This window comes from Drosophila ficusphila, unplaced genomic scaffold (genome assembly GCF_018152265.1).
Source record: "Drosophila ficusphila isolate 14025-0441.05 unplaced genomic scaffold, ASM1815226v1 contig_106, whole genome shotgun sequence".
NCBI classification, from domain to species: domain Eukaryota; kingdom Metazoa; phylum Arthropoda; class Insecta; order Diptera; family Drosophilidae; genus Drosophila; species Drosophila ficusphila.
The window spans coordinates 11,690,044-11,710,504 of NW_025063993.1; the positions used below are offsets into that span (position 1 = coordinate 11,690,044).

Sequence of the window (20,461 nt, forward strand, 5' to 3'; positions counted from 1 at the left end):
CATACCTCCGCTGCCCCGAACCCCATTTTCTGTGTGTTTTATCCTCGGCATCGAGTGGAGCGCTTTATTATAAAGCTTATGCAATTTCCACATATCCTTGTAGCTTCCGTGTAACCTTTGGCAAGGCAAGTCTTCGGGCAGTCCATTGCAACAGGAAGGAAAATAATAATAACAAAACCAAGCGGCAGTGAAAGCGCTTAGGTAAAAGCGGCAACATGTGTAAAATCCTTTTGCTGAGCGCCTTTCAAGTGAAATCCCCAAAATTAACAAAAACCTATTAGGCCAAGCCCTCGAAATCTGCAAAAGGTACCGTAGCTACAGCTACGGCTACAGGACATGCATGCAGGACCCACCTGGCTGCCTTGCAAAATGTAAATACTTTTTGCATTACAAAAATGGAGGAAAAGGCCGGCCGTGTGGGCGGCACGGATCCCAGATCCTGGCAGGCTGGCAAAACTTTTGCACTGCCAAAACAAAATATTTAGATAGCAAACGTATGCATGTACACAACTACACACGAACGACCGAACACGTTCACATAAAACAGGCAGGTCCACCGAAAAATCAGAAAGGAAAGTTGTGCTTTTCCTTCTTTTTCTACTACCCCAAATGCCCTAGAAACATGGGAAAAAGTGCAGGGAATAATGCGAGAGTAGCCGGTAAATCAAAACATTAGTAATAAATATAAAACTTACGAGTTTTAGTTCAGTTTCAAAGAGCATGTCAAATTTATATGAAATTTGTGCGAGTTAACGAAATATTTTCGGGGGGAACACCTAGAACGTGGCCCCTGAACGGAAACTAAAACGTAATTTAACTCCACTTTGTACGTGAGCTGGGGAAAAGTTGCTTACTGCCTCCGATTTCAACTTTTACATTCCCTTCTAGTGCATTCCAACGCAATTAGTTTGGTTTTGGTTTAAAGTATAGAATGCTGTTTTAATTAAACCAATTCTGTTTGTAAATGGTGAACAAGATTTCATTTATGGTTAGCACTTTTGATTGTTGTTTTGTTTTAACGAACAAGGCTCATAAGATATCTTTTTGTAAATTAATAACAGAAATTCTACTTAATTTATTAACTTCCTAATTGAAGTTTTCTTATCCATAATATTTTGTATAGCTGCCATTATAACTTTTCCCCTGGTGTGTTAATCAGCCATAAATTCTGAATGAACTGACAGCCGGTTGTAGGAAAACTTTTTCAATAAAATACTTGCTATTCATAACACTATTAATAGGTAGTACAAGCTATGAAATATAAGCCTGTAGAACGCACATTAGCAGTTTGAGCTACAGTAAAACAAAATCAAACTAACCAGAGAGAACAAAAATTATTTTTCACATTCAACTGTGCTCTTATATCTTTTATGTCAGTTTCCCCTAGATCGATTATTATTTCTTTTAGGCACCGCTATTCATCTCATTTCTTTAGTAAAGTAAATATTTCGTACTTTTCGCAACCGTTACAGGACGTTTTCATAGTTGATCAGTGAGGGAGAAAACTTTGGGCGACTCCTGATGCCCCGAGTCCTGCGGCACGATGAAGAAATTCCTGCTGCTTGCTCAGCCCTCTCGTTTGCATTTCGTGCAACCTGTTCTGTTTTGGCCTGGCCTCCGAGTTCGCTGATTTATTTGTGCACAGCACAAAATTTCCGTTTCCGTTGCCGAAGAGGCGGTGGGCGGGGTCAAAAAAAAAAAAAAAAAAGAGAAGGCGGGTCGGGGTCGAAGGGCCGCAGTTTCGTCTTTTGTGCTGCATAAATTAGGCAACAAAAAGTCAGTTTATGCATTTGCGACGTGTTATTTATGCGGGCGTGCAACAAACTTGGCAAGCAGCTCGCTGCTCTCTCTTGCAAATGTTGCGCTGTCAACGAAGCTGGGGAGAAAAGTGGGCAAAAACTGAGGGGGAGGGGCGGGGGAAACGGATGAAAAACCGAGGGGAAATGCACAGCGGACGAGAAGGCTTACGGCCATGAGCGTGGCCAAGGCTTATTAGTCAAGACGAAAGACATGACGCGGGGCGGTTTTATTGAATCCGTGAGCGCATACATTTCAGTTTATACGAACGAATACGTATACGTATACGTAACGCTCGGGACTTTAAAGCCTTTCCCTCGTAACAATAGGAGGGCCCAGAGAATATGACTCCGAGTTGCTGGCCAAGCAGCGCGCAGACAATAAATCGTATGTAAAAATTTGTAATAAATTTGCAAAGTAGCAAATGCAGCAGCCGCAAAACGGAGAAGCGCGACCAACGGGGCGCATACGTAATGCAGATTCTCACCGAAACGAAAACCAAAAAACGGGACAGCCCCGGCCGCCGCAGCAAATGCATAATAAAATGCGAATCTAGCACAAGGATATGTGTGTGCATGGGGGTATAAAAAGGATATCTGAGAGGACAGAGAAGGGACGTAAAAAATATTTAGTTCCTCCCAAAAAAAAAAAAGAAGGAAAATGAATATGGCAAACAAAAAGGACGAGTGCTGGGCAAATGCGAAAAGCAAACTAACTGGGGGAAAAGGAGACAAAGCGGCCACTTAAACAAAAATGGTAAAAGCAAAGAGACACGAGCCAGCGAAATGAGCTGGCTGAGTAAACCAAGCGCAGCTTTTGGCCAGAAATATCGCTGGCGATTTGTGGTCGAAGCCTGTCAATGTCACAGCCAGAGTAAATTAAACTGGAGTGCAGGGAAAACGTTTACTTTGGGGTTAGACTACAAAAGCAGATTCTACAATATAGCAATGTCATTGTGGTTTGAGCACCCACAGGAAATGCTACAAAAATGAATGGTTTTTTCGTATTATTTGTCATTCTGGATTGGAGAGAAAGAATTTATCTATTGTAACAATCCATTTTCTGAAAAGTGGAAGTTCTACTGTGAAATAGTATTAATAAGGTTAGACACTTGATTATTAAAGGTATTGTTCAAATAAAATGTAAATTGTCTCGTGATCCAATCCAATATATATTACCAGCAGATTTCGTAAAGAAATAAGTTTTTTTTTTTTTGGAATAAAGCTATAATGGCAAATTGAATAATACTGTACAGCCATTGTGCGTCAAGTATTTTCCCTTTGTTCGGCTCGCATATTTTCGAACTCGAGCATTAAGAATTTCTCCGGCAGGCAGCCACTTAAGAACAATGAGAATGAAAATCTGCAGAATGGGAACCGATGAAACACTTGAAATAAAGCCCCGACATCGGCGACTCAACGACTGCGGTGGGATCGCAGGGTCGCAGGGGAAATGGGGAGAAAAAAAAGTTAATTAAATAAATCAAGCAAGGCAAGTTCAATTGAATTGCAGCCGGGAAATGAGTGGGAAAATGTCAGGGCATGGCGAACACAGGATGGCGAAAGGACACTCCGCTGGGACTGAACTGGACACTCGGCCAAATGAACTGTGAACGTGGAAAAGTCGGGAAATTGCCAGACGGCGCGGGATATGCAAAAGGCTCCCAATGTCTCCCAGTTTCTGTCTGTCGGTCTGTCTGTCTGTGTGTCTGTCTGCTTGTCCATTTTGTTTGTTTGTTTGTAATTGCATTTAAAGCAAATAAATGTAATTATTTATTGCATTTCGCAGCACTCGACGGCGGACGGAAAACGATGGCGAGTTGGGTGTCCTGGAATCCTTGAAAGCGAATCGTTAACGTTTCTTTTGCCGCATGGATTTGTGCAAATACGCATATGTAATCGTATTTTAACAACGTGCATCCGCCATTCAATCGATGTATGCGGTGCTCTGGCCTGCGGCCATTTGTCGTTTATAATCGCATTTTCAATTAAAATATTTAGTCAATTAATGCACGCAAATGTGAATCACATCACGTATATGTCATGTTCAACGCAAACAAAAACACTGCACTGTTTACGCTCAAATTACTCGACCGACAGCAGTAATTTATGTGTTGATTATCGAGACACATTTACGTTTTTAGAGAGTATAGTATATTCCCAGTTTTAGTTTTCAGCGTGTGGCAGACCGTGTCCTGCGGAAAAAAACACATCTAACATCAAATTGCATTTATCGCACTTAGCACGCAAAGCAAATAATGTCCCTCTAAAGCACACACACACACACACACACAAACAATCGGTTTTAGTATATGTGGAGCAGAGTGTGTGTTTATATATACGTGTTTATTTGGTGACAGGCGTTGTGATTGCACGTGACAGGCGACCAGATAGTCGAAAGCATAGTCGCAGGATAACAGCTGAATAAATGCATTACGCAGCGAAATTAGCGAAATGAATCACAGACAGTTCCGCATTTAAAGTGAAAGCGATGGGAATTTAATGAAAGAACAGATTTCTACTTGACATAAATGGTTATTGCGCCCACGTTCATAAAATGGGATTTGAAACCTTATGTTGCACAAACACAATTGGTTTTTGTATCAAAATACAATAAACGGACTCTTAGCATTCAATTAACTACTTAAACTTGCTAAACATAAACAATTTATGCAAACGATCTATTTGCATAAAAGTGGATTTACAATATTCAGCAACTAAAAAGTTGTGTAATCCAATTCCATTTGATGAAACTCAATTTGCAACTGCCACTTCATTCAAATGCGGAATTAGAAATTAGATATTTTTAAAAATGCATGCAAATTGGTGCATTTTTGCAGTGAGCTTCGTCAGGTTTCTGCATTACAAATCAATTATTGCCGGCGTGTCAGGATGGTGTTTTTGGCTGTCCAATCCGCTTGCCACTTCACCGCCCTTTTTGCCCCAATGCCGCCACGCCTTCTTGCCTCTTTGCCCCACTGGCAGTCACTCCTCAGTCTCATGCAAATCACGTACGTTTGCATTTTGTCAAAATGCGTTTTGCACCTACAAAGGAAGCCAGGAACAAGAAATGCATTTATGCATATGCCAATGTGTGTTTGTGTGCTTGTGTGGGTGATCCTAGCAGTGGCTTTCTGTGTGGGTGTGCGAGTGTGTCGGTGTGCGAGTGCAAATAATGACAGACAGCATAAACAAACACGCACATCAGACTCTGACTGGCGTCTATGGCCACAGGGGCAACCTCAGCAGCGGGGAGGAGAAAAAGCCAGGATGCAGGACACGCCCACAGGCGCCCGCCCCAGCACACCCACACTTACACACCCACACACTCACACTAACACACTTTTGGGATCAAGGAGAGGGGCTGGCTTTAAACTTGGCACGTCACTTGTTTCCGCATTTTGCACGTAACAGTCGGGTGTTCAAAAGAAGTACGGCATGCACTTAAAAAAAAAAAAAAAAAAAACATTTTTTTTTTATCCAAAGACAAACGAAATAAACTTTTAAACTGTAGAGAACTTAAGCGAAAACCTTTTACTTTCAAGCACTAGAAACAAATGCAGTAGATTTTGTTTTAACAGAATTTAAAGTTTTTAGGGAATATATTATTATATACGGTTGGCCTAAATGAAATAATATAGGTAAATAATGTATTGAATATATTTTAAAAAGGAAATTGAAAAAACAACCAAATAAATTATAACACTTTGAAAGAGGAAATCGTTCCTAAAAATAATGCCAGAGAGTGTTTCGAATTTTAGAATTTTCCCAAAACGTTACCCCTTACGAATTCCCATGTGTATTCAGTCAGCAACTAACGCACCGCCCGCATTTCACCCATAAGCATGCAACAATCATGTAGTCAGGCCATCTGAATTCATTAAAATTTACCACACTCCCCCATGTCGCATACAATTACTCGGACTCGGACTCGGTCTATTCAATATGAGGCAGGTCCTTTTCGGTCCTGATTGATGGTAACCCACTTAGCCAACTAATGAACTTTGCCACAGTCTTGGACCGTAAATTAAATTTCAAGTGCCCTGCCTGGGTAAGGGTAAATATTTAATAATCAACCGGCATTTGGAAAATGTAAATAGCATTTTATCTGGCCGGATAAGAACAAGGCACTTCCTGGTTGCTGTTGCTGCTGCTTTCGGTTGTGCTGGCTAGCGTGTTGAAAAGTATGGAGGAAGGAAACTGAAAAAGAAAACAATGCCAAGGACCCTCCCACGCAACTAACTCCTGGAGCAATCTTCTCGGCAACGCTTGATGAAAGTAATCAAAAACTTCGCTGGTTGTTTGTGCAACGACTGCAGGCTAAATGGAATGGGGTTCGGTATTCGGCGTTCGTTGGAACTGTTTGTAAGCCATAATTGCGCGCAAAAGTAGCTAACTGCTAACAGCCAGGTGAGCGAAATAACTGCTGTACTGCAGCAAGCTAAAAATTTCATGGGAAAAAATTTAATATACACCCGCCATTCCGAAAAGGAGCAATTTCTGAACTCGCACAATAATCACCCAAAAAAAAAAAACAGGAAAAAAATGAGAAGGGAACAGGAACACACTGCAAACTAGTGCGAACAGCCAGCAAAAGCTTCTTTAGTTACGCGCACAATTATGAGCAATATTTTTCCCGCTTTTCCGCCCACTTTTCCCATTCGAGGACCACTTCGAAATTCACCCTATGCGAAATGGTAGCACCAAATGAGTTTTATTCCCGAGTATGTCATGGAGCATGGCCGGGAAGCCGAAAAAAGAAACCCCGGGTGCTGCTGCCGGGTTTTCTTTGAGCATGAAGCCAACCAAAAAGGTGTTGAACTGAACTCAAGCAAAAGTGGAACTTGTCGATAGCAATGTGCAGAATGAAACTTTCCTTTTACGCTTTATTTTTTTATTTTGTCGCAAGCGTAAAAAGCCATAGAAAAATCGCTTGATGATTTGCGAAAGGTTCTTAGGGCGGCCAGGTGAAACTTTTGGGGTACTAAAAATTGAATGGGTCCTAAAACTTTGGGAAGCGCATAGAAGGCATTAAAATTTTAGTGCTAGTTTTCGCGTGAGCTAACCAAAATTCCGAGTGAAAATGCTTTTAAATCTCCGCGCGCGCAACATGACTTTTCGTTTACTAGAAAAAAAGGGTTTTCCACACCAAATTTTTTCAATTTACACGTAGCTTTTACGGTTTCGTTTTTGTTTTTTTTTGTTTTTGGCCAGCCACACACCTGTTTTAATTTAATTTGCAGCATATTGAAAACCATTCGCCTCCCTATTTCCCTCGTAAACCACTCGACAATGAACAAAAAATCCAATCAAACAGGGCACACAACAAAACGCTTCCCCCACATTCATGGTCCACAAAAAGTGAACAGAACGGAACAAAACAGGCATGAAGTGCATTTTCGCCATCGACGCCACTTGAGCACAATAAAAATTCGTCGAAATTGCCTGAAAAATCAGGGGGCAAAGGACAGACAGGCGGGATCTCAGGCTAGACTTGTGCAGAACCAATATTATCTGATCCGCTTGGAAAGCTGATCCCCTTTGAGAATATATATTTAAATTTGTAAGGGTTTTACATTAAACTTGTACAACCTAACATTATTTTAAGCTTAAAGAGATGCTAAGCTAATTTGAGCAGCTGACAAATCCACATTTTTAATCAGATTGAAACCCGGTAAAGGGAGACAATGGGGGTCACTCTGTGATTCATTCGGTTCCATCATCAGTACTCACCCGTTAAACACGCCCGTATCGACATAATGCGTGTAGTAGAAAATGCTAACCACCGTAATGGCCAGGAGTGCGAGGACACAGCGCCGCACGTTGATGCCAAAGCAGCGACGTGCAATTAAATTACAACAATGGCATATCCAGCCGCCTGCCTCGGAGGACCCGCCGCCGAGTCCGCCGCCGCCCGATGTCAGGTGGATGCTGCCACTGCCGGCGATGCCAATTGACGTTGATGAGGTAGGACTGCCGTTGAACTCCAATCCGAAACTCCCGATGCTCCCGTTTCCATTCCCATTCCCGTTCGATTTACCCTTGTACGTGACAATGCCGCCGGCGCTGGCGACATCGTCCTCCAAAGGCAGCAGCATTGTGCGATCCGTTGTGGCAGTGGCAAAGGCAGTGGCAGTGGCATTGGCAGCATGACCATTGCCGAAATGCTTATTGAAATTGCCAAAGTCCTGGCCGTCATTCACATTCGCATCCGCATCCGCATTCGCATCTCGGCAGGAGTTCACATCCGTTTGCGTTCCGGTCACGGACGTAGCAAATTGCATCTGCGGCTGCTTAATGAGTTTTTCATATTTGCGATTTGCATTGTTATTATGTTGAATGCCGCCCGATATTGTCATATTGTCGCTGCTCTGCCTCTCTGGTCGGTCGGTGGTTGTACTTTATATTTATATATATATATATCTATTTAATTGGCGATATGTCGTGTGATACCTATATATTGACTAAACTGCGAGAACGAATTGCAAACACTCGCGTTTCACTATGGCACTTCGATTGCGTTGCATGAATGTTGGTTTTCAGTTGTCCACTTTTCTCTATAAACATGTGTATTTTTAACGTTCTTTCGCATAAATCTCGTTTTTATAATGTTTAGCTCGCTTTGTTTACTTTTCATTTCGCCACTTGATATGTTTCCAAATTTTCAGATATTCATTTTGTTTGGCCATTGTGGCGCACTGTTGCTGCAATTGTGGTTTCGGCCAGGGCAGACGGCCATTATCAGTCATATAAAGACGTCGGTAGAGACCCACTTCCAGACTGTCCACTCACTATCAGACATTGACTGCCGTCGCAGTGGGTCGTCTTACTTATCTGCAAAGCAAACAAAATAGAAAACATAATAAATATATATACTTGGCTTCGTGAGAATTGTTTGGTAAGCAACAAAATGTGGGGTTCTTATTCCCCAAGAGGTATATGAGTATTTTAATGAACAGAAGGTATCTTTAATCAGCCAGAAAACTTCTGTATCTTTATTTATATATAATCTATTCAGGTCATAAGTTTTAAGCTTTGGAAGAAAGTGATTTATCAAAAACACAAAAAAGAAAATTAATTAAAAATATGAAAATACATAGACAAGTGCTAGTCGTTGGTAATTAAATTGAAATTAGGCCGATTAAATTGTAATGCAATATAAACATTCAACACCCGGTAATTAATTTAAAATTCAAACAAGTTATTATGTTGTTAATAGTTATGCATGAATTTGAAACAAATTTTCTCCACCGCTTGTTTACAGCTCTAATTTCAATTTGCTTTCTGGCACCATAGGTTGTCAGCCCTTTCTAATTATATGTGTCACACTTTATCGATAATCGTTATCACGAGTAATGGATGGTGGCATTTCGGTTGCCCTTCCCTGGCGCCAAACACTTTATTTTTAGTGCCCCGCTTTGGGTTACACAAAAATGTGTGTTCTTCACTGTTTACCTACGAAACTTGTCAATTTGTTTGCGCGGGCTCCTCAAATGGAATGTAAACAAAGTGCTAAGGAAGCCGCAAATAAAGCGACAAATTGCCAAAGCCGCAAACCGGGACATAGATACGAATATATATCCCGGGATCCACCCTGAATTTGTCCTTGGGAGTGTGTGTGCTTAGCCATTAAGTGCATATGCCTGCCGCAGTTTACAAAGGTCTTAATGGCCCTACACATACTATATGGCACTCGGCAACTTGTTTGGGGTACAGCAGTGGTCGCTTTAATTGGAAATGGTTGCCGGCTGTCAGCCAAAAATAAAGACAACATACTTCGGTGCTCTTTATGGCCGGCGAAATGAGTCAATAATGAGTTTTAGATGGCCAACGATGTTTGTCATGATGTTGTATCCTCGATAAACACACTCGAACATGTGTTTGCCGATAGCACAACATATAAATTCCTTTTTATGTGGGGCTTAAATTAGAGGGTGGATTGAAAGGGAATCCAGAATATATTGGAAAAACTTTGCCAAGAGTCAAGTGTCGGGGGTGTTAACCTGCTTATACTTTATTTGTACTTTTAATAAATAAACTCAACTTGATCACTTTCATATAGCGAAACTCTTAAGAACAAATCTAAGCGTGTGAAGTGCTTGCAACGGAAAGTCAAGTCCTCTCACTTGAGCATAGTTTTCCAATTTATACGCTCAACTTCGAACTTCATTTCACTTCATAAGCAAACCGCTTGCCCTCGTTCTTGGGAAACACTTAGAGCAATTTATAAACTGGATTCTAGCAAAAGGAGCCGCAACAGGAATTACAGCGAAAAGCGACGAGGGTTCCTGCAACATCCATCGCTGGCATTCTTTGTCTTGTTTTCCTCTTGCATGTTACAAATTTATCATTAAAATGTCAAAACTTAAATTGATTCAAAAAGTTTAGGAGCAGCAGCAGTGACAATGCTGCCACGCCCCCATGTCCCCTCCTGCCGCCTACGCCCACTCCCAGTGACCCCGGTTTTCATTGCTGATGCTGCAGCAGCAGCAGCAGCAGTAGCAGTAGCAGAAAACTCGAACAGGGGCTGAAAGAAAAAGTTGGGGCTGTTGTCGGGAAAGCTTTCGTTTGGGGTTCTTCCCCCTTCTTTTCCTTTTTCTCTGATGATGCCGCATACTTTAAGGCGCGCTGGCAAAAAACTTTCTGCGTTTCTTCGTTAGGCAAACTTGTTTAATTTCCTCTTCAATTGCCCGGGAAACCAAGCGAGACAAACCGAAAGTTGTCCTGCCCCCGAGTCTATCTGTGTCTTTCGCTTGGGTTTTCTTTTCTGGGGTTTTCCAAAGTTTTACATTCAATTGTTATTTGTTTGCCGGTGATTTGCTCATCAGCCAGTCTCAAGAATCAGCCTTGAAAAAGGCTTATTCACAGTATATGGTTAAAAAGAAACATGATTAATGTTTGAAACTATTGGAAATAATTATTGCTTTATTTCCTACAATAATACAATACAATTTGTTCGTTTTTCTTTGCAATTGTGTAATGCTACTAATCATTTTAAATTTATTTCCATCTCGGAGCTCTTGTCACTTCCTCATATCTGGCTAATCGCACATGTTTCACACAGTTTATCCAAATTAGCAGTGTGAGTTCTCGAAAGTGTTTTATGTTTACTTTGAATTCACTGCGGCAGCGGGGGAAAACGATTTAAAGTTCTCCACACTATTTTCCATGGGGCCCCTGGCTCCTGCTTGAAGAACGGTTTTAAAAACTATTTATTTTACGATACATTTTGTTTACATTCCTCGAGGTGGAGCGGCGATGCGAGGCTCCCTCAGCATATTTTCCCCCAAATTGCATTGAGGCGTGTGGCAAAACAGCAATGGCATCAACTTTGGGTAGCACAATGAAGGGCACCCCCGAGATACCCGACCGAAACACACCACACACACACACACACACACCACCCACTTCCACCGCCCGCTGTTTTGGCCCTTTTGCCTGCCTTTTGTGCTGGCCATTTATCAGTCAGCGAATGTTTGTTGTGGCTTTGTTTCCCCCTTTCCCCATTTCCCTCACATCCACCCACCACATTCACTTTCGTAGTATTTTCTTTACTTTTTTTTTTTTTGCCTCTTGTTAGTTTTTCGCGCATTCATGCCCGTACTCCCCGTTGACCCCGCCTGTCAATGCCCAACATATTGATAATCGTTTTCAATTTGTGCCCGGCAATAACAACAAAAAAATCAATTGTCTTTAGTAAATTGAATGCAGGGTACAGTACATGTACATATATAAACCAACAAACAAACATGCAGGAGGGAGGGGAAAAGTCTGGACAAATGACTTTGGCTTTAACCAAGCTGACAAGACAAGACCTCAAGTCTGAAATCTCCGGTTTCTGTTTCTGTCTGGTTATTATTTTGACTGATGAATGTGACTTTTGCGTTTCCATTACATGACGCCATGCCTGATTGCCTTTTCCGTATGGGTCTCTCCCCTTTTTTCCGAGCCAGATGCGTGGGCTTCTAGTTCACAACTCCCCCTTTCCGCACTCCCAAAAAATAAAACAGAATGTGTTACGTGTATATCTATAAACAAATTTGTATCTTAATGAGTTTTTCACACTTTAGCGCCTTTCTATTTGTGTGCCTGAGTCTTGGAATTTCCATCGCCTAATGTTCTTTCAATGTTCTGTGTCCGTCTCTTCATTATTAATGCTTCTATAAATCAGTTAGGCAAGACAATTAAATTGACACATAATGTATATTTGAGGTTTGTTCTTAGATTTCTAGTTTTTGTTTAAGTTAACAGATTAATAGCCTCGCTGGGAGTGATTTGAGTCTTATAAGACGCTTTTTGTGATTAGGTGAACAAATTGAAATGTTTTCTACATTTTCTGTGATAGGTATTAAATACAAATTAAACGTAGGAAACAAATTTGCTTTTAACAGCAGCCAAATACCAATTTTAAAGAAATGTATTTCCGATTTTTGGGAAATTAGTTTAAATTTTCGCTATTTTATTAAATTAAAAAGTTTTTATTTGCACACAAACATATTCAGACATAACTCAATTAAATTCTGAGTTCCAACTACCAAAAAATAAACAAGAAAATATTAAATTTCATTTTTATTATATAAATGTACAGTATAATTAAGCTAAACTAAAGACTTTAATAAAAGGACGAGATAACATTTTTAATTTATTATTAAAAGCATTTGTTTATGCAACAAAATTAGAGAGTAAGTTAAACTTGGATCGCTGGGATTTTCTCCAGCTCTCGGATAATTGTTTCTTTTGTTCATAACTCAATTTGCTTTGTTCCCACAGTTCTTACTCGGCGAATGTCAAATGTCACCGAAGAGTCTCCTAAGTGTTTCTGTTCTTCCCATCATTTCCCCCGCCACTTTTCCTTAATTGTGCAGCTTGCCGGTTTTCCTTTTTCTGTCAATTATCCATGTACATTTGCCTAATGGTTTTTATATTTGTTTTACCCTCACTTTTGGCCTTAAGCTTCTCTCTCCCTCTCTCTTTCTCTCCTCGTCTGCAGGTTGACAATTTCCATTTGCAAACGAAAAACTCTCAAGTGGGCATAAAAATCATAAAACATTCAGCTTCTTTCCCACACATTTGAATATTCGGTATTGGCTAAGTATCAAAACATTAAAATGCACTTTATGGTGGCCAGAAAAGTAAAGGTTTTTCATCAAGTGACAATTTATTTGAAATTTTTTAGACAGCCACAGATCGAAGGAATACAAATTTCAGTAGAAGAAGAGCAAAGTGGTTGAAGGAGACACTTGCAATGTGTTCATTTCTAGATTTTTAGTGCTGATTTAGACCGAAAGGGGAATGAAGTGGTCCAAAAGCAGGTGGCCTGTCAGACTGACTGACCTAGTTTTGTCGAAAAAGACTCGGGCACCAATAAAATGCCAGTCCAAAGCGGTTGAATGTATTTTACGTCACTTTGATTTTTATTTCAATTCGCTAAACGGAGGGGGAGTTTAAAGGCAAGGGCGGGTTAAAAGAGGGGGAGCTCAATCCGAGGACTTCAAGTGTTCAACACTTGAGGCTGCGGCTCTGGTGAGCAATTTGCACAATTGAAAAACTGTCTGCCCTGCGCTCGAGTCTCCTACTAATGAGGGCTGCGAGTGGAAAATCGCAGGGGGAATAAGGGATTTTCTATTTCGGGAGCTGCCAGCAGCCTCGAAATGTGTATTGCATATAAATTATTCCCACATAATTTAGAAGAAATAACTCAGGATGGCACATATATACTTCTTGGTCTCTAAAGACCTAATTTAACAGCACCCAAAATAGATGTCTGCGTCTTTATTGAAAGACTGGGAACGTTATATGTATCAATTTGTATACTTCATGATTAATTACAAAAACTTTGAGTGATTAAGATCTTATTCATACTCATTTATCTTGTCTGTTTCTGGTTGTCTAAAAATTATAACTAATGATAACTAAAATAAAATCTTTTTATTTTGGGAAAATTCTAAGACATTAAATGAAAAACGCAAACGAAATAAATTGGCTTTTAAATTGAACATAACGAAACTTTTAACTTCAATTACACTGTGGCCCAAGGTTGTTTGCGCATTTAGTAAACAATTGAAAAATATGAAGCAATTTGACCTCATATTTTAATGAAATAGATGAGATAAATTGTAAACCCACATGTTTTTTTAACAAAAGAATAGTAAATAAACCACCAATTTTGTAATACTATTCCCATGGAGAAAACCCTTGCCCGTTTTCCCCAAACTCATTCCCATTCCATTTTCCATATATCCTAGTCATTGCTTGTGGGTCAGATATGAAAGTTACACACTGAATGCTGCAGAATCACGCAAAAAACATTCGCAGACCGCCACAAGTCAAAACCAGTTACACGCCAGGTCAATTACACACAGAACCGAATCGAAAAATCGAGGGAAAACAGCGAGACAACAGGGAAAGCCAACACCAACGCAGTCTCATCGCTTATGACTTGCACTACCAATTTTCCCCTCCCTTTGCGGCCAAGCCCCTTCAAACAGACTCGCTTGTCTGCAATTTGAGGCTTTACTGTCACTCAGAGCGGCTCAAACGAAAAGGCAGAATGCGTGGGCCACCACACCGAAACCCACGCCGAAATCTTAGCCAAATTGTTGGTTGCACTTGCAACATTTGGGCGGCCGGCGGGAAGGGGATTTCCGAGGGCGAGGTGTTCCACACCACAGAATGGATTTCTGGCTTTGCGGTCGAGAGATGCCATGTGGAAGAGTTTGGTTTAGTTTCGGTTTCCCTTCCAAAGAGCCAGAATCACTTGCAGACATTGACAATAGCCCTGTGACTCAATGGTTTCACAAGAGGGAAGTGAAACCCTGGCGATCCGGGGCAAAAAGTGTGGGCCGGGGAAGCTGGAGTCCGGCCACGTGGGCGTCCATTTAAAGAAAACGAATTGCTGGCCCAATTTGTGCGCCGCTGGAGATTCGAGGCACAAAGTCAAGCTCAACTTAACTCCCTGGCGGCGGCTCGCGCTTATTCTTTTATCATCCAAAAATATGGGTAATTGTGTACCGAAAGAAAAGGTTTTTTTTTATTGATTTTTGTTCACTCAAAAAAAAAACCAAAATTTAAATTGTAAGAAATATTAAAACATTTATTACAATATTTACTAAAGATTAGATTGAGAGCTAAAAAGGCCGTCAATAAAACATGAAAACTGAGCTTTAAAACAAATGTTCCTAATCACAAATTAAAATTATTTTTAAAGGTTTTTCCATTTGCTCTTTTAACTTTACCGATGATTCCCATTTTTTCAGTGTCTATTCCTATTTATTTTTCATTTCCATAATTATTTACATATTTATGGCTGGAGTGTGCAATCAATTGGAACGCGATAAGCGGCGGATGGAAGCAAATGAAGCTTTAGAAGTGATTCCAATGCCACCGGAACGCAGGGCGTGTAGCTCGGAAAAGGCCTTGAGCTATGTCAACAGCACCAAGTTAATTCAATTAATCGGCATGTGCCTCTTGCACTGACAGAAAAAACAGCTTTTTTGATAGAGCAATAACGAGCAATGAGTCTGCAGTAAATCCTAATCAGTTAATAGCTTTGTTTAACCATTAGAGATACCTAATTGCAGTATCAATTATCTGGGGACAAAAAACAAACGAGGTTCTGTTTAATCAAGTCATTAAAGCTGAGGAAACGGCTGTCTCATCCCAATTCTCTGGCCTAATAGTTTTTCGCTCTTAAAGCTTTATTGTTGGCATTACAACAAAGTTACCCCCTGAAAGGCCACAATGTCCTGCGCCTAAACAAACCCATGCAAATATAAGCCCAATTTCGCCCATTATGGTAGCACACACAAATGCAAATTCGCAGCCCCCCTTTTGCCCAGTTTTCTCATCAATTTATTATGCTATTTGTGTGCGCTAAAATTAGTTAATGAACCCGGACTCAATGTAATAATGGAAAACCCTACTCGCCGCCCTCATGCTATAAACTCTGGAACAGAAACTGAAACTGAAACTGGCGTTGTGATTGAACGTCCCCCGTAATGGGGAATCCCCCGGCTGGTCGTCATCTCATGATCCCCATGTTGTTGCCGCCTTGTTGTTGGTTGTATAAATTAATTCCCCAGGTTAACTGCAGAGTAACGTTTTATAATTAAGCCAGCTGCATAATTATGAGGAGCAAACACACACAAACCCACTGCACCCACTGTGTATGCAGGCAGGCAGGCTGTGTGGCCACACGTGAAATAAATATACAGGCACTCCACAAAAATCATATTAAAGTCGGGAACAAAACGGGTCAATGGATTACTAAAAGAACGCTTTAATACGCTTGCTTCTTTTAATTACTATTGAATTTATTCTTTTGTAATCGGAATACGACATGTAATTACGTAAAGTTCGTATCAAAAATAAATATTTTTAAACAAATGACTCATTTGAAAGAAAAGGAAACAGTATTTATGAAACACAATTTGGATAATTTGTCATTCAAAAATACTACGCACTGTAAGACTCATTCACAATTTAAAATAATTATGATGACGTAATGTGTGTTCTTTTGTTTTATTTAATTTTTGATAATGTTCGCTTTCTTTTGAAGTGAATATACATGTGTGTGCTATATATTTATAGAAAACCCATATCGGTTGAGAACTGAGATACACGCAATTGGCGACATTTAAGCACGCAACGTTAACCCCTCGATGACCGGCACCCAACACACACTTATTATCATAATGAACATCCGTGGAGAGGCGGAGGAAAGGGGGAAGGACGAAGGAGACGTCGGATTGAGCGGTGGATCCAGGACACGGTTAAGTGGTTTGCCGCATAATCGACGGAGAGGCCTCGGAGGTCCTGGAGGCGAAACGGATCGAGGCGTCTGCCGGGTAGAAATGTTCATTAATATACAAAAGCTCGGGTCATCCGCAAAGTGTCCGTCACACGATGGCCAATGGGGATACGCCGTGAAGGTCCTGTGACGTCCTGGCAGTCAAGTCCCCCCCTTCCCCGCTCCCCCAACCATCCCGCTCTCATCATTCTCAGTCTCTTTTGTGGTGGCCCATCAAAAAGCTTTATCACACGGAACCACCCCGCTTTTCCACTTTTCCATCCATTCGCTCCGTCAGCGAGTTATTGCCACGGCCTTTTTGGCCCTGCCTCATGTAAAAGCAATAAATAATGGCCCAGTTTACGGGGTATGGCGTCATAAAAATATTTTATCCATTAGACACTGTCCCTCTTCGGGTGCTGCTGAGTTGTTGCCTCAGTTTGCTTAATGGCCATTAATAATTGTTGAATTAATGCCAACTGTGGAATTGGATCGCAGTTCACTTGTGCATATTATTGCTACGGCCATGTGGCGTATACTTGATGCCAATCGTGCGGGCACCCAAATTGGAAAAGCGCCTGATTACTTAACAAAGCCGAAGGCTTTAATAAATTTGCATCGATGCAGAAGCATCTACTCCAAAATCAATGTTTATGGATTCGCAATTTATCTATCTTCGGATAAATAAACAACACTTCGGGGCATACAAACTCAACTGTTTGTCCCAGTTTCGCTTTGCTTATTCGTCGTCGTCTGCCAGCGAATCAAAAATCAACTAGGCAAATACTGAGCTTGGGAAAAATTGCATCAAATAAATATTATTCATAGGCATGCCTCGTGCATCATCATCGTCGAGGATTTCGGCATTTGGCAGTGTAATTTTTCATTTCTAGCTTGACACGAACCAGCAAACCAGCGAACTAGCGGACCAGCGGCAGAAACCAGGGCGAGTGCAGTTCAATGACATAATTTGTCGCAGCGCATCAATAGAGTGGACAGGGACTGGGAGCGGGAGGAGGATGGAGGATGGAAATTGAGGAACCTGGCATTGGGGAGTGTGGGGAGTGGGAAGTGGGGCAGCAGTGGATCGCAAAACAATGGGGCACCGGAGCAACGTCAACATTGTCCAAACGTCAACGATGTTGTCGTCATCGTGGAGTCATCATCGTCATAATCATAATCATCGTCGTCGTCATTGTTTCGCTTGAACTTTATTGTTTTGATTTATGCGCAAGCACAACGGGAGCAGCCAAAGGGGAGATAGAGCTAGGCACTGAAAAAAAAAAATACTGACAAAATCAAGAAATAGTTTGGAGCTCTTCTAAGGGCAATGCACTTTACTTTACAAATCAACTTTGGAAATTCTAATTAAGTGTGGTCAGTGGAAAGTCCTCTTTCGAAGTTCAAGGGCCATTATAAATTTTAAACCGACTCTTAACTTTGAGACAGCAAAGATTGCCACATTTTAATTGAATTACTTAGGAATTCGCTTGACACTATTATTTCTACTTTGCTCTTACGCCAGCTTTTTTGTGGCAGTGTGAAGAGGTTAGTGCGAAAGGGAGCAGAGTGCATGGTAAGCGAAAACTTTGTGGGTTTCAAACTGTCGTACACTGGACCCCCATTACCCCACCCAGCAGCCCCTTCAATCCCGCCTGTCCAATGCCACTCCCTCTCGTTCATTTCGCCTGCACTGGACACGTCGCGTTGTTTATTCCGCCAACGCCAAACAATCGCGGACCCATTCGCCCGGCGCAGTTGTTGTTGTTGTCGTTGCCGTGGGGCAGGGAAAGGAACGGGAACGAGAAGGGAAATGGGGGAAAACGTTGGGAAAATTCTCGGTGCAAATGAAAATGATGTTGTTCGCCTGCCACTACTGCCACTGGCATCCAGGCATCAGAGCGGCATCAGTAGAAGCATCACCATTCCTGGGCCCGTTGCCCGATTATGTTAATGTGCCCAGAGATTTCAGCCATTATGATGTTGTTCACTAGACGACCACTCTGCATATTTGACGGGGACCGCAGCAGTGACTCAGAGAACCCGAGGGGCAACCGTCACCAGTGCAACATTTTCCCGCTTTTCAGTCTTCGCGAAAAGTTTCCCTTCCCCCTTCCCCCTCCCGTCTCTCTCTCTCTTCTAACCTAACCCGCAAGTTTTCGCGCTGGTACTAAACAATTTCCAGTCTTTGTTGTTATTTTAGCCATCGGCTGTAGTTGGCAGAAAGTAGGGTGAAGAATATGCCATGCAAATGTACTCAGGCAAATATTTGAGAACCGCGTAGAAAGGCTGAAAACAAAAAGAGGCAGGATCTTAACTTGAGTTGAGCCAAGTTTACCTTTCTCAAAAACATTTCGCGAATCATTAAACTTCAATTATCTAAGAAAAGCATCAAAGTTTTTGTTAAAGAAAAGGAAATGTAAAATTACTAAACCTTTTTATAAAAGGGGTTATGGTTAGCGTAAAAAGTTAATATCGAGACGGTGGTAAAAATGGATTTTTTAAAGTCGAGAGCAATAAAAATGATTGCCTATTTAAATACAATTTAGAGCAGTCATTAAAACTATTTTGCATATGTTACAAATAAATGTTTAGGAAGATATTAAAACAATTTAGATTTAAGCAATTTTATTCAAACAACTAAATCAAACCATAAACCAAATTTGTATCAATTTTTCAGGTTTTATCTCCAAAAATAAATTAAAGTGAATTATGGTTGATTTAGCGCATTTTTGTCCTGTTTTTGACCCGCGATGATGGCTTCATTAAAGAACAGCGATTAAAATGCAGCGCCACAAAAAGAAAAATAAAAGCAAAAATTAATTTACAATGATGGTTTGCTTTGGTGGCGCAATTTTCATGCAGAACAGTAATAATAAATAATATCATCTAATGCCTAAAATCTGCCCCCATAATTAAGCAGGCATGCAAAATTTTGCACAAAACCAAACAAACAAAATTACGGGCAACAGCTGCATTATATGCGAGTATATATTATAACGACCTCCCCGAGCAGACTCCCATTTTTCTCGTTTTTCCCCAAGGGGAAGCGAATGCAATATTGAAACGCATTTTTCTCTCCTTCTCCTCCGTTGTGTCTGCATGTTTTTTGTCATCAAAATCGTGAAAAATTGTCGCAAACTTTGACAGGGCAAAAATTATGATAGCTGTTGTGCCGAGGGAACGGGGGTGTTTCTGCCTCGCTGGTAATAATTTTGTGTCAAAAATAAATCGTTGAAAGTTGTTGTTGGCAACAAATAAAAAATCGCCCCATTTGTTATTGAATTTAAGCTTTTAGACTGGGAAATGTTTCCGAAATGATAAGCAAACTAGGAGAGGAGTCAAAGCCCAACAGGCGAAAAATAAATTTAAAATATTCACAGAAGTGACAAAAAATCACTTGCGCTGCATTTTTTTTTAACGATAACAAGCCCGTCAACGCGATTTAAACAATTTAGCAAAATGATTAAGTTTAAAACATTTTTAACATTTTACTCCCGCAGATGTACAAATTATAAATGACACGCGCGCAACCATTTTATGTGGAAAAATTCAAATAAACATACCAAAGGAATGCTTTTATTCTCCTTGCATTTTACGAGCTGTCGAATGAGCTGACAACACTCAGGTCGGAAAAAATTATAGCTGCAGCTGACAGATTTTTATGACTTAATAAAGCAGAAGCGCGAGCGAACCGAGAAGTTCAAGTTTGTGTGGGAGTAAATGTAAGTTATGGGAGCTGGTATAAATAAATACACAAAGTTAGGGCGGAGAGATAAGACCCAGTAACTTACTGCTCAGACAGTTTAGACACCTACCCGACAAACAAACTTTAAATTTCAGCTCTACAAGAGTGTTATTTGCAAGAGAGCGAACA

General features: G+C 40.8%; 1 protein-coding gene across 1 annotated transcript in view; it reads right to left on the bottom strand.

Moving 5' to 3' along the window:
• LOC108093108 (bifunctional heparan sulfate N-deacetylase/N-sulfotransferase) overlaps window positions 1-20,461 on the bottom strand; it is a 54,624-nt gene that overhangs the window by 18,205 nt on the left and 15,958 nt on the right. The window contains exon 3 of the mRNA XM_017193049.1: window positions 7,530-8,630. Coding sequence (XP_017048538.1) covers window positions 7,530-8,155 — 626 coding nt within the window. The 5' untranslated portion in view covers window positions 8,156-8,630. The remainder of the gene's footprint in view (window positions 1-7,529; window positions 8,631-20,461) is intronic.